Source organism: Acanthopagrus latus, chromosome 22 (genome assembly GCF_904848185.1).
Source record: "Acanthopagrus latus isolate v.2019 chromosome 22, fAcaLat1.1, whole genome shotgun sequence".
Taxonomy (NCBI): Eukaryota; Metazoa; Chordata; class Actinopteri; order Spariformes; family Sparidae; genus Acanthopagrus; species Acanthopagrus latus.
Window position 1 is genome coordinate 24,480,210 of NC_051060.1, and position 13,005 is coordinate 24,493,214.

Genomic DNA, 13,005 nt, shown 5'->3' on the forward strand with positions numbered 1-13,005 from the left:
TAATTTTTGTGTAAAATGTTTATATAAAGTTCTTGTTCAGTGAACTGACATGTTCTGACAGTTCTGTCCCTGCTGAGTCACAGTGCTGACGGCTGAGGATACAAGAAATATCTGTACAGAGAAATCTAAGAAGGATTTCATCATGTATAAAATCAGATTCTACTGTTGGCTGGTGATTTCTGACTGTGTGCTGACTCTGCAGGCCCTGATACTACAGGAAAACACTAGAAAATCAGAGGTTCAGTAACATGATGTCCAACTGTGTTAGTTAAAGCACTTCCATGCTCTAGCTGAACGGCATCATGAAGTCGTCGAAGTCCACCTCCAGGGATAACGGCTCTTTCCGTCTCTCTATCTTGGACATGAGCTGGCTGGTGGTGGGCGGCTTCCCCCAAACCTGAGACAGACAGACAAGTCACAGAGATTCAGAAGTGTCTGTCATGGTGGAGCGCTGAGGGTGAACTGGACTGTAACCTAATATTTAATGTTGGCTTATTATTATAAAGAGACTTAGCAGAATGTGACTTCTTTAAATATTCAGTTAAACCTGACTTACTGCTCACTATAATCTCATCAACAACTTGCAACTTAAAATCAATCAACTTAAAATGCATTTCAAAGGTAGTTTATGGAATATTTCCTTTGACATGCTACAGACAGGAAGTGATAACTGCAGTAAATGTTGATCAGCCGCACCGTTTTTGGCACGAAGGTGATGTCGACAGTGTTGGTCTGCCCCGTCGTGATCCTGGCGTTCTCCAGCAGGACGCTCTTTGAGTCCTTCTGAGGCGAAGTCTTCCCCGCCGTCACAGCCGACGTCTCTGCGTTCACAGCAGCCGCCTGTTAGAGACACGAGCGTTTCACATCCGTCGCATTATATCGAGGCACTTACTACAAATGAAAGGTCAGTCAGAGGTGAGGTTACAGAACAGAGCCAGCAGAGTCTGGATCATAATAATGATCTTTAACATTTCCTGATAGTGTAGCGGGGACAGAGAGGGTCCTGTGATTTCAAAATAAAACTGAAACAACTCTCAATTTTTGACATGTGGACTTCAGTGCTCACTGTCTGTATGAACAGTTATTTATATATTCATCAATGTACACTAACAGATATTTTACTTATTTAACAGCTCAGCGAATAAAAAAGAGACACAACTGAGATTTTTACTGTGGACAAACAAAACGTACAAAACTCATTTCTGCTTTTAGTAATTCAATAAACAACCATATTTATTAGTAGGATTTGCTGTTAATTTTGCACTATATCATGTTTATATGTAAATACATGTATTCTGTTTTTTACCTTTTTCTGTCTATTTTTGCCATTAGTTTTGTCCTTTGTAATATTTTGTTGTTTGGCTGCGGGACAAACAAATTTCCCCATTTTGCGGGACATCAAAGGATTTCTGATTCTGATTCTGAAAATCTAGTTGGACCTCTCTCCTTCATTTCCCTATATTAACAACCACACACACACACACACACACACACACACACACACACACACACACACACACACAGTAGTTATTACTTTCCTTGCCTGTAGGTGGCGCAAATTCAGACGTCTACATCTGCATTTCTATCCTGCTGCTGCTGGTGAGACTCTCCTGCCTGTCGGTGGTGTCGGCTGCACTGGTTCTGAAGGTCCACTTGATATAATCTGGGCCTGTTTCAGGTGTTTCACATTAACGACACCATTTCCTTGTTTTTAATTTCATACAACCAGATCAGGAGCCGCAAACGTCGACTTACAGTATGAGATATGGCTCATGTTTATATCACTGAGCTCCACATCGCACCTGTGTGCAGCTCTTTCTGTTTACTGGACTTTTCTCTCAGCTGCACTGAGCGATGAATGATGAAAACTCCAGCTGAACACGAGCTACATCACCACCTGCTGCTCTGACAGGCCTGGTGACAAAATCAATACGTTTCTCCAGGTTGTAGCCTGATTATAAGAAATGCAAAGTGAAGCTCCAGTTTGTTCTCGTTGTAGCGTAACACATCCGGACTGCGCTGCCTTCACACTACCAGAACTATTTACCAGCTGAAGGTTCTGACGCTGAGAGAAGACGCTGGAGAAAACCTGGCTGATATAATAACCTCCAATCAAATGTTGGTTAACTTTTACTTCGTCACCACTTGCTCTTTCTGAATGAGCCTGAATGTGTTTTGTAGACATTTTCTTTTGCCTACGTTCACTAACAAACAGAGAAGAGAGAAGTTTGAAGCCACCAGACTTTAATATGTTTGTAATGGACTTCACTTTGGTACCTTTCCTTTAGCAGATTTCGGCTGTTTTGCTTTGTCTCCCTTTGCCTTGGCCGTCTCCTTCTGTTTAGGCAGAGAATCCATCTTGTCTCTGACCAGGTCGATCACCCTGCAGTCTCCAAAATCTCTGGCGATGTCGAGGCAGTTTTGTTCTGTCGGAAAATAAAATATGATCCGTCAAATCACCGCAGAAGGGAATGTAAAAATGCTTTGAATCAAATCTAATAACTTCGATTTCCCATAATTCAGTTCAGTTATATTTCCAAATGTCCGACGTCAGATGTGCAGTGGAACCTTTCTTGTTCTCTGCGTTCACACTGGCGCCCGCCTTGATGAGGAAGTCCACACAGGAGGGGTGAGAGCTCTGGATGGCCCTCATGAGCGGCGTGGCTCCGCTGAGGGCCTGGGCGTCCACGGTGGCTCCGGCCTCCACCAGAAGCTCCAGAAGTTCTACATGGCCAGCGTGAGCCGCGTGATGCAGCGGCGTCCAGAAGAACTGGTCGCACACATTCACGTCGGCCCTGTCGGGGAGACGTGACGTCACGGTGCGTTTACAGAGGCCCGGGCAGCAGAACTGGGTTTGTTACACACTGACAGAACATGTGGTCTCTCTTACCCGTGACTGAGGAGGTACTGAGCCACCTCGTAGTTTCCACTGGAGCACGCCGCCGTCAGCGGGGTCTTGTAGAACGGATGCTGAACGTCCACGGGAACGCCCTGACTGAACGCGAGGTCCAGCGACTCCAGGTCTCCACGCTTCACACAGTGGTTGATATCGATGTAGACCTTGTCCGTTTTTTCCAGGTACCATCCCGAGTCGTTCATTATGGGGTGTTCTGGTGGGTGATTGCGGTCAAATCGCAGCGTGTCCGAGCTGTCGTAGTACGTCTCGATCATGTAGTGGGGCGGGCCTCCGTCTGGCCTCCGGGGCATCTGATCCGGCGGGAGGGTGCAGATGGGCATGGGGATGACAAACTTACCCTTCTTCTTCCCTTTTCCTTTCCCTCCCCTGTCTCCCTTCTTCTTTTTGGGCATGTAAGCAGACAGGAGGAACGGTTTCTTGACGTACTTGACACCTTTGATGAACTCATTAATGTTGATAGACTCATCGCTTCCCTTGCCGTGGGCTGAGATGAACGTGAGGAGCCGGTCCAGTTCTATGGGAGCTTTGAGTTCTTTTAACACTGAAACAAACATGTCAGAGGGAACTGTGTCAGACTTTTCCCCAAAGGCTCGCCGTAGTTCAGCCTCATACTCATTGGACCAGTCGTGGAGGTTCAGGGCCCAAAGATCCGATGAAGGGCCGGGGCCGCCGGAGCTGCTGCCTTTTCCCTGCTGCTTCTCCGCCTTCTTCAGCTCCTTGGCTGCAGCTTTGTGACCGGCGTCTTTGGCAATCTGACGCGGGAGCAAGCCGTCCAGGTTCTTCAGTTTGGGGTTACAACCTGAACACAGAGCACAGCTTCAGGAAAAACACAAACACAAGGTGGAATCACTTCATTTCACTTTGGCAGCACTAATAATATCCTGGCTCCAAAAGAGATGAACAGAGAACAAAGACTCGTCTCGGCTTTGTGACGGCAAATCCTTCAACACCAGGAGAAGTTATCTTTGAAAAACCAAAGAAAGGATTAAATTCGCTGCTATTGTTGGACCCTCTCACTGCACCTCTCTGTGCCAGGAACTTGCAGCAGTTAGCATCCCCGGTAGCAGCGGCGTAGTGTAGCGGCGTGCAGTCCTCCATGTTGATCACTCCCATGTCTGCTGAGTGTGCAGACAGAGTCTGAATCACCTGCACAACAAGAAAACACCACAGAGAAACACATTATACAATCCTACACCCGACATCCCAGAGGGGCAGATAGTAAATACTGTAATCTGAGTTAGGTCATCATGTGACCAGATACAACACCTCAAAAAAGCCCCCCATGGCGGCGAAGTGCACTGCTGTGAGGCGTTTGTTGTCCAGGGCGTTGGGGTTCCCTCCCGCCCGGAGAATGGTTTTAACCAGCTGCAGGGAGCCGGCCTTCGCTGCCTCCATCAACGCTGTGACGCCGGTTGTCTGAGGAGGGAGGAGTTAAATAAAAAACTCAGCCTCACACCATGTTCTGTAGCACCACACCTCAGCTCCCATCATGCCTCAGTCTGTCACCTGATCTGTTGCGTTGGGGTCGGCCCCTTCGTCCAGCATGATGAGACACATGGGGGTGCACTCCTCAGCTTTCTCACACATCAGCTGGAAGACGTGCGTCCCCTGTGCAGACACGTTGTTAACGTCCGCCTGGCACCGCAGCGCCACCTGCAGGCAGCGGCTGTGACGCTTGGTGGGGCGAATACAGTAGAACAGCACACCTGAAGCGAAAGAAAGATAAGCAGATGGGAGTTATGGGATTGGCGGAGGTGTACACTCTACTGAGTGCCATGTCAGGATGGACAAGCGGTCTAATGCTGTTTTTCCATCACATCTGCCGGCCCGGTTCTGCTCGGTTTGACTCTGTGCAGGCAGGTTGGTCCTCCTGCTTGAAGGTGAGTTTTAAACCAACGACTCTCATCTCGATCCCTGCAGTGCTATCATGCTAACAAAATGGCTCAACTGATTCAGCTGTGTCATTTCCTATAACGTCTTCACAATAAAAGCACCCTGTTAAAGCTTTTATTATGAAGCAGCATCACAGGAAACGTTGTGTTTTCAGCAGCAGCAGTAAGTAAACATGAACCAGCTGAAAGTGAACATGATGAAACTGTAAAACTCAGCAGATGTTTGAAAGAAACTGAAGAGATCCAGTCAGAAGAAACAGAAGTCCTGAGAGCTGAACACACTGACATAAACCTCTCTCAGGTTTCCTGCACAGACGTGAGTTCAGTATCAGTTTTAGATGCAGACGGATGAATGTTACAGTTTGGCTGAAGTTGCGAGACGTCACCCTACTTGAATAATAAACTTGGAGGATAAACGACGAGGGTTGAGGTCGTCCTGGAGGGTTTAAATCCCACTTCTGACAGCAACTTCTGGATGCCAATCACTCCGACCGACCCGCTTTGTCCTGAATGAATTACCGCTGTGTGGATCAACAGAGGCTTATCGTATCTGAAACACACCACGGTTTAAACTCTGTCAATAAGCCTCTGTGTGTTTGGGCCAACACGTCTCCAACTGTCCATGCAGGGTAAACACCCACATCCACACACTGATGTCCTGTTGTAGCTCTTGTATATCCATAGAAGCTCCACTGGCAGCACTTTCTTTCCCTTTCTCGTACTTTCTACACAAGTGAAACCCTCCCAGAAAGACCACAGACTGATCCGCCGGACACATGATTCTGAGGATAATACAGGATGAATGTGTGACTGGAGGCGTTCGGCCTGCTGACGAGGAGGCGGCGCTGTGAGTGTTGAGACTGGGCCGCAGGATCGCATCAGGTTACCCAGCGTGCTTCACTGGAGAGGATCACCATTAGTGCCTGATCTGTAATTAGATGTTCCCACATGGCCTGACACACACACAATATACTGTACATGCATTATACAAAAGGCTGCGCACACACACACACACACCCTCTCTCCTCATTCTCTCACTCTCAAAAGAGTCCCATTTGGTGTAATTGATGCCTGGACACTCTGTAATTGGGGTCATTATCACAATCGGTCCTGAAGAGGAGCTCAACACTCGCTGATTGGAGTCGTCCGGGATACCGCCTCCTCATCAATAACTTAACAGGAAACACTATGCATTTTCATGAGTTGTAAGAGAAGGAAAGGCGTTCAGAGACGATCCCGCCAGGTCCAAGTTGAAATGGAAGAACGCCTCCGATTGAGAAATCGACACTTCAGGCTCGACTGAGTCCTCCTGAGCATTTTAAGAGTTGAACTTGTGGATTCAAAATGTTTTCTGTCTGATATTAACGGAAGATGTAAATGATAAAATGATAATCAGTTTGCATCATGTGTTTTTGATTCTCTCTTTTACATCTGGATCATGAAACACGCCTTTTTAAGGTGAGTCAGTACAATGCAATCTATCAAACACATAAACTACACTGCTCACCTCTGCCCTCCGAGTCCTGGAGTGTGAAGTCAGCACAGCTCTGAGCCAGCAGCGTCACTATGGCATCGTGGCCCTGCTCGGCGGCCAGCATGACCGGGGTGCGGCCCTTCTTGTCCTGGATGTCAGGGTGCGCCCCCATGGAGATGAGGAAGCTGACCAGGTCTGGATGGAGTCAAGGACGAGGAGACAATCAGCAGGGTGAAGTCGCTCTGACACAGAACCTCACACAGAGACTAATAAAGCCTTGTATTAAGGAGGTTGTACTGATTGTGTAAAAGCCTTCAGATGTCTAACAAACATCCGTCCCTCACCCTGGTTTTTGGCCGACACCGCCACGTGCAGCGCCCCCGTGCCGTCCTGTGGCTCCGTCAGATTGATGAGGTTCTCCACCCCGAGCTTCACCATCTTCTCGATCTGCAGCTTGTCCGCTTGATGGACACACTGCAGCAGGCGGTAGATCTGCAGGACCTGCAGGCGGCCCTCTGCTACCCCGCCACTCATGACGGGGCCCGACAGAGGCTGCTGGGAAAACACAGATAAAGTGAGAGATGATGTCCAGACGAATGAGCCGGGGCGCATGCTTACAACAGAGGGCGGAAGTAGCTTTCTGAAAAGACAGAATACAAATATTGGTGTATTTAAACGACCTCGGTGTAGTTTGGTGTAAGAACTCTTAACGAGCAGACAGATCCTCAATTTTTCTGCCTAAAACCAACTGTGTGTAGTTTTGGGGATCATTTCAATAATAAAACTTTTTGTGTGTGTTTTCCAAGATACATGAGAATCCTGAGATTAGTTTATTCACTTCTGGAAAAAATACATATTCTGAGTTTGTATTATTACCTAATTAATATTGTAAATATTAAAATGAGGTTGAATTCCTTCTCCAAAGCTACAGAGGGCCTCTCTGAGTGTTGCAGCTAAAATCTCTTAATAATATCCAATCATCCTTTTACATACATACGAACAAATTTTTACATTTTTTCACCTAAAACAATAAAGTTTATTTCAAACAAGATCAGGAAACAATTCTCCCTCACACTGTCCACTTCATCCTGCAGTACAACGCTTCAGTACTCAGACCTTCATCAGGTCAGTGTAGACTCGTGTGGACCAATCAGGACACACCTGGACCAACAACGCCACCATTTTTTATTTCTTAAAAACCACCATAACAGAAGAAGTTCACATATTAATCATAGTCTGCATGTCGGAACGTCTTTGGGAGCCTGTCCTTCAACTAAAAGGACATCAAATTCACAAAAATCATAAAAATAGATAAAAATCCTGGTTGTGAAGAAGCTGATTCAGACAAACTGTAACTTGAAGTGACCATGATGAAGAATTAGTCTGGGGGGGAAGTGATTAAAGAAACACACTTCTATTAAATCATCTAAGAAACGACAGAACAGGCCACCTCATGACGTAGTTAATCCACCTGTGGAACGAGGTGTAATATTTTCACAATAAAATTCCCTGACAACAGATTTCATAAGACAACAGCTGGTTGGAGCTTGATGTCCCCAGATCAATACAACACGGACATCTGTCTAATTGATTTGTTTTACTCGTTATTTAACTTTTATATCATCCTTTAATTCCGTGTGTGTTTCGTCCAGAGTGTGTCGGTGTGTGTTCCCACAGCTCGCTGCTGACTGACCGCAGGTGAGGCTCACCTGCTCTCTGAGGCTGGAGGGAGACACGCGGTGTTTCCTGGTTTGGCACGCGCTTCTTCTCAAACCGCCGGAGAAGAAAAAGTCCTTAAAGAGTCCCTGAACGTCCTCGTGCTCTGTTCCTCGGATACCTGCCAGGTGTGAGGCCCGCGAGGACAGCGACTCTGAGCCTCCACACGCTCCTTCTCCAGATAAAGCTCGACCTCTCACTTTGTCCGAGCCGGCGGAGGAAAACAAACGGCTCCATGGCAACGGAGCACGGTCTGCTGCTGCGTTCAGGCGCTGCTGCAGGGCTCGGAAATGTGAACTTTACCACTGCAGCGAGTAAGGACGGACACAAAAGTAAGGAAGCCCTTCATGGTCATGTGACAAACTATTTCCTTTGTTTTCCCCATGACAACCAGTTCAGTTCTACTTGTTTTTAAATGGATTACCAGTTATTTATGTGAAGATCTCCAAAAGACAAAACTTTGTATAGATGAATAAGTATAATAACATGTTTAACTGATGACAGTTCAGTGCTTCAGTGCAAAAACATGTTATTTAATTAAAAAGTTTGATCCCAGGTTGTTTAAGGAATTAATTAAAGGTATGTTGTTTTTGTCTCTCTTTACTTCTGTATATTTCTTTTTCAGTTGTGATCATTCACGTTTGTGGTCCATAATAAACATATTCCTGACAGCAACAGCTGATGAGAATCAAAGGTTCTTATGAGATTCCACAGGAAATGAATGCATTCAATAACTCACATGTCTTAAAATGTATATGACAAAAGATAAAAATGTAAATGTCATGACATCAAAAGCACATCTGTGGTGGAATGTGAAATGATAACATCTTTTTATCATGAAGTAATTGTAAAATACATGAACATGCATACATGCACTACCCCTTATTTTCCCATTAGTTTATTTTAGTTTATTCTATCCTATTCATTTATCTATTTATTTATTTATGTTAATTTCCTTTCTTTCAGATCCTCATTTGAGAAATACCAGTTGTTTACCTGTCTGTTTACTTTATGATTGGATATTTACTTTGCGAATATATAACTCAGAGACGCTCCACTATAATCCAGTTCAGAGTCTGAATTTCCTAGAATTGATTTCTTTATTATTTATTCCATCATTCTCTCCCACAGTGATCCCTCGTCTTCCTGGCACGAGTCCCGTCTTATCCTGCATCCTTACATCCTTCAGTAGCTCAGGTAGTGTTACCGGCTCCTCAGCCTCGACCAGCAGAGCACAGATCATCTTACACTGTTGTTGTTTGTGTGAGTGACAGTGGAGAGACGGCTACAGAGTGCAGAGACGCTGATAAAGAGACGTATAATTTCCACTGAGGGGTAATGAATGTGAATGAATGAAGGAAAGAAACATCAGAAGGTAATGAAACCGACCACAGGGTGTCACTGAAGTGCAACACATGAGGCGGCTTTCCAACTGCTGCACCTCCTCCAAGTGTTCCAGCTATTATTAACCCAACAGAAGTCCAGAGAACAGAGATGAGAGACAGTTGTGAGTAAAGGAGCCAGAAACAAAAGTCAGTCCAGCTGTGTGTATTTGTGAAAGCCAAAGAAGTGCCAGATTAAATAAGTGAACTCCCAAAGCAGCCTAAAGAGTGTGTAAAAGAAAAAAAATACCTGGCACACACTCGCTCATTTAATAAAAAGAACACAATCCAGATAAAAGTGAGATTGTTGACATCGGCTGTGTAAAACTGTATTTCAGGCACACGTGGCAGAGACAGAGATACAACAAATACACAGTACCAGGCAACGTGAAGTGGTAACTCATACAAACAGGGCAAAACTGCTGAGGAATATTTACATTCTTTCAAGGTTATACATACATATATATATAATGCATAGAAACGTATAACATTACATTCTCACACTGAACACTATATGTGAAGCAACATGTGGCCCAATCTGTTGTACTGCCTCTGCAGAAAATGTGCAATGTTCCTTTAAATCCATTCAAGAATATCTACAAACTTCATATCATGCAGCATGTTTTAATTACACTTGGAACAGGCAGGACGTGTGTGTGTGTTGGTGAAGGAGGCGCAGAGATAAGCTTTAACATTTGTTATTGTTAGCTTTACATGAAAGTAAAGATAGTAACAGCGTCTTAACTTTAAATACTTCATCCTGCGCTCAGTTTAGATGTTCCTTATTAGGACAGAGGGAGAAAAAAACAAATCCACATTCTTCCCGGAGGTCGTCCTCCACCTCCCCTTCTCTGTGTGTCTGGGCACAGCTGATGTCCTAAAATGGTCGTATTGTGTTACTGTTGTGTGATTTATATAAAAATCCTGCGGCTTTTTCCGACTGAACTGTCAGTGACTTCATTTGAGCGCTTCCTTCTAAAGAGCCGTGGTTTCTGCATCACTCTGCTCCAGAACAATCGCCGTTCAGGGGTTTTTTGTGTTTCTGGGAATTTTGTTTTTGTGGTCAAATTGAAACTGCGAGCATGACGGGAATGAGAGCGACATCATGAACTCAGACATTTGATTTGCTATGGGTGGATTACACACACACACACACACACACACACACACACACACACACACACACTGACAACATAAAACCTCACATCCTTCAAATTCTTCCGCCTCACAGATTTTCCTTTCATTAACACGAGCGAGGCCTGAAGGTTCTCCTCAGTTCAATCAATAAAAGAATTCAAGTTTATAACACGGGTGTGAAATATGAGATTATAAGAAAACTCTGTATCTGAGAGTAAAAACACAATGGCTCTTTGCTTGAATAGTTTTTTTTTCCTTAAAGCTGTGAAACACACACACAAAAAAAAATAATTGTGGTTAAAGAGAAAAGAATGGCTTCCTTCCCTTCGGACGTAGAGTAAAATATAAAGTACTTTTTCTCCTCGCTGAATGAATCCAGTCCGGTTGTTTCGGTGCCTCTGACGCTCCAGCCTGTGGTTCTGTCTCTTACAGTCCAGCAGACAGATCAGACGCTCTCACGCTGAAAGTTTGGTCCACAGAGACTCGAGTGTGACGAGACTGCTGCTCACTGAGTCAGATGGTTTCATACAGCAGCATCCCGCTGAAGATGGTCAAGGGTTCAGACGAGTAGGCCAGCTTGCCGGTGACGAGGTCGATGCAGACCGTGTCGCCCTTCTCCATCGGCAAAATGATGTTGAAGACAGCCAGAGCTCCGGGGATGTGTTTGGCCTCCGCCATGGGCTTCTCCAGGCCTTCAGGCTGATACCCGGCTGAATCCACCCGGGCCACACCTGTGTTGGACTTGGACAACACGGCCTCAATCTTTATGTTCTTGTGGCCCGTGAGGATGCCGCTGAAGAAGTACTTCCCACTGACTGGAGCTGTGAAGTAACCTGGAGGATGGAAACAGGAAACAAAGAAGACTTAATGTTGTTTTACTTTCTGTGTCATGAAGAGCTCAGACTTTATTATTCCACGATGGAAACATTCATGAACTATGAGGTCATTTAAATAAACCTTTGAAAGTCAATGCATGGAAACAAGACTAATTTAAAGTCATCTTAACAAATATACTTATTGTTTTTACTGGTGCTGAGATCACTGAAGGAGCCTCGCTCATAACAAACATGTCAATCGGAGGTGTAACTAACAACTGAGACTCACCACATTGTTAGCTCGTTACCTAGCTTAATGTACACGTCTACTTACAGAAATATCAACGCTTAAATCAACATATCCTAAACCAGAAGTCATCTGATTATGCAGAAGATCTGCGTGATTTTATACCCAGGAAGTCAACCGTATTTTTATTTTGTGCACCAGTTTCAACAGACTTGGACGTGGTTCTGCCTCGGATGCTGATGTCCGAACTTCCCTCCTTCCATCCGTGTGTTGCATCGACTGAAAATACTGTTTACAGGCCAGATGACTCATCACTGATTGGTTAGTTTGAAACAAAACAAAAATAAGCCCCGCCTCCTCAAAAATAAGAAATCAGCTGTCATAATGAATGAAGTAATACTGAATAAATGCTGAGAAACGTCTTTGACTCTGGTGTTACCATGGAAGACAGTATTTTAAATAGAAGCTGCTCACAGGGAGGGCTGGTAACGGACTCTCCTGAAGAACCAGGACGGTCGGGTTGTGGGTCAGTTGGGTCAATGTCATGAGGACCACAAACCACATTCCTTTCATCACTGACTGAGGGATAACTCACAACACGAGCCGAAGGCCAGATAAAACCTTATCTGGTGGCTTTTTGTAATCTGAGCAAACCGACTCTTTAAATTAAAGATATTTTTTACAGCGGGCCCCTTTATTTCAAACTGGAGTGGATCTGAGCCTCACCTGTCTGAGGATTATACACATTGTTTTCATTGACAAAGAGCTCGTTGAACTTGATGGTTCCTGCGCTTCTCATCGGGCGAGTGAGCGCCGCCGAGAAAGAGAGGCGCGGCACGTGGGCGTCGGAGCCTGCAGGACCTGACGGAGGAGAGAGACGGACAGCAGGAGTCAGTCTGAGACCAGGATCAAAGAGTCCGGAGAGCTTTGAACTGGTGTTTAGTAAGAACAACACATACCCTGTTCGCCTCTGAGACCTGAGCAGAGAGATGAAAGATAAAAAAGGGAGTTAATCATCAAACCGTGTCTTTCATGTCTTATCACGATATATTGACAGTGGATGTAAAGAGTGTGATGTCTTCACCTGGAGGTCCAGCTGGTCCCTGCCTGCCCTCCCTGCCTGGGAGTCCCACCCGTCCCGGGGGTCCAACAGGACCCTGAGATCCACGCTCGCCTCTCTCTCCGCGGGGGCCCGGTAGACCAGGCGGACCTGCAGGAGGAGGATATTTAATGACAGCTGGGAAACACCCTGCTCGTCCTCTTTACCAGTAAAAGCTTAAAAGACTTCTAAAAACATTCACACTAAGCCAAGAACGCTCAGACATTTAACCTGGATGTGCTTTTTTACCCTCGTGTTTACAAAACCTCCTCTTTCAGACGGATCGCAGACTTTAACAGGCTCTTTAAGTGAACTCTTCTCAGCAT

At 45.4% G+C, this 13,005-nt stretch overlaps 2 protein-coding genes and 1 long non-coding RNA gene across 4 annotated transcripts in view; 1 reads left to right on the top strand and 2 right to left on the bottom strand.

Annotated features, from left to right (window-relative positions):
• Nucleotides 1-8,214, bottom strand: ankef1a (ankyrin repeat and EF-hand domain containing 1a). Of its 2 annotated transcripts, XM_037086301.1 has the most exons (11): nt 7,993-8,214; nt 6,628-6,838; nt 6,317-6,478; nt 4,424-4,623; nt 4,184-4,333; nt 3,940-4,063; nt 2,891-3,716; nt 2,569-2,795; nt 2,278-2,426; nt 697-840; nt 1-397 (listed from the first exon to the last, which is right to left on the bottom strand). In XM_037086301.1, the coding sequence occupies exons 2-11, from the start codon at nt 6,815-6,817 to the stop codon at nt 287-289; spliced, it is 2,283 nt and encodes a 760-aa protein (XP_036942196.1). In that variant the 5' UTR covers nt 6,818-6,838; nt 7,993-8,214; the 3' UTR covers nt 1-286. The 2 variants fall into 2 exon arrangements, with proteins under 2 accessions (XP_036942196.1, XP_036942197.1); XM_037086302.1 differs by lacking the exons at nt 1-397; nt 697-840 and adding an exon at nt 1,564-1,669 and having other exon boundaries at nt 7,993-8,213.
• On the top strand, nt 8,195-10,567 carry LOC119012454. The gene is made up of 2 exons (XR_005072478.1): nt 8,195-8,331; nt 9,131-10,567. It is a non-coding gene; the product is annotated as an uncharacterized LOC119012454 (long non-coding RNA).
• emilin1a (elastin microfibril interfacer 1a) overlaps nt 9,636-13,005 on the bottom strand; it is a 22,841-nt gene continuing 19,471 nt past the window's right edge. Inside the window, exons 9-12 of the mRNA XM_037086300.1 lie at nt 12,665-12,790; nt 12,540-12,557; nt 12,307-12,441; nt 9,636-11,351 (exon numbers count right to left, since the gene is read on the bottom strand). Coding sequence (XP_036942195.1) covers nt 11,032-11,351; nt 12,307-12,441; nt 12,540-12,557; nt 12,665-12,790 — 599 coding nt within the window. The 3' untranslated portion in view covers nt 9,636-11,031. The remainder of the gene's footprint in view (nt 11,352-12,306; nt 12,442-12,539; nt 12,558-12,664; nt 12,791-13,005) is intronic.

Bases quoted from the DNA above. Each gene is read 5' to 3' on its own strand.
- ankef1a (XM_037086301.1), bottom strand. From the start codon at position 6,817: ATGAGTGGCGGGGTAGCAGAGGGCCGCCTGCAGGTCCTGCAGATCTAC. The intron at 2,427-2,568 runs GTTCCACTGCAC...ATTTTCCGACAG, and splicing joins GAACGCAGAGAACAAGAAAG to AACAAAACTGCCTCGACATC. The intron at 398-696 runs GTGCGGCTGATC...TGTCTGTCTCAG, and splicing joins TCACCTTCGTGCCAAAAACG to GTTTGGGGGAAGCCGCCCAC.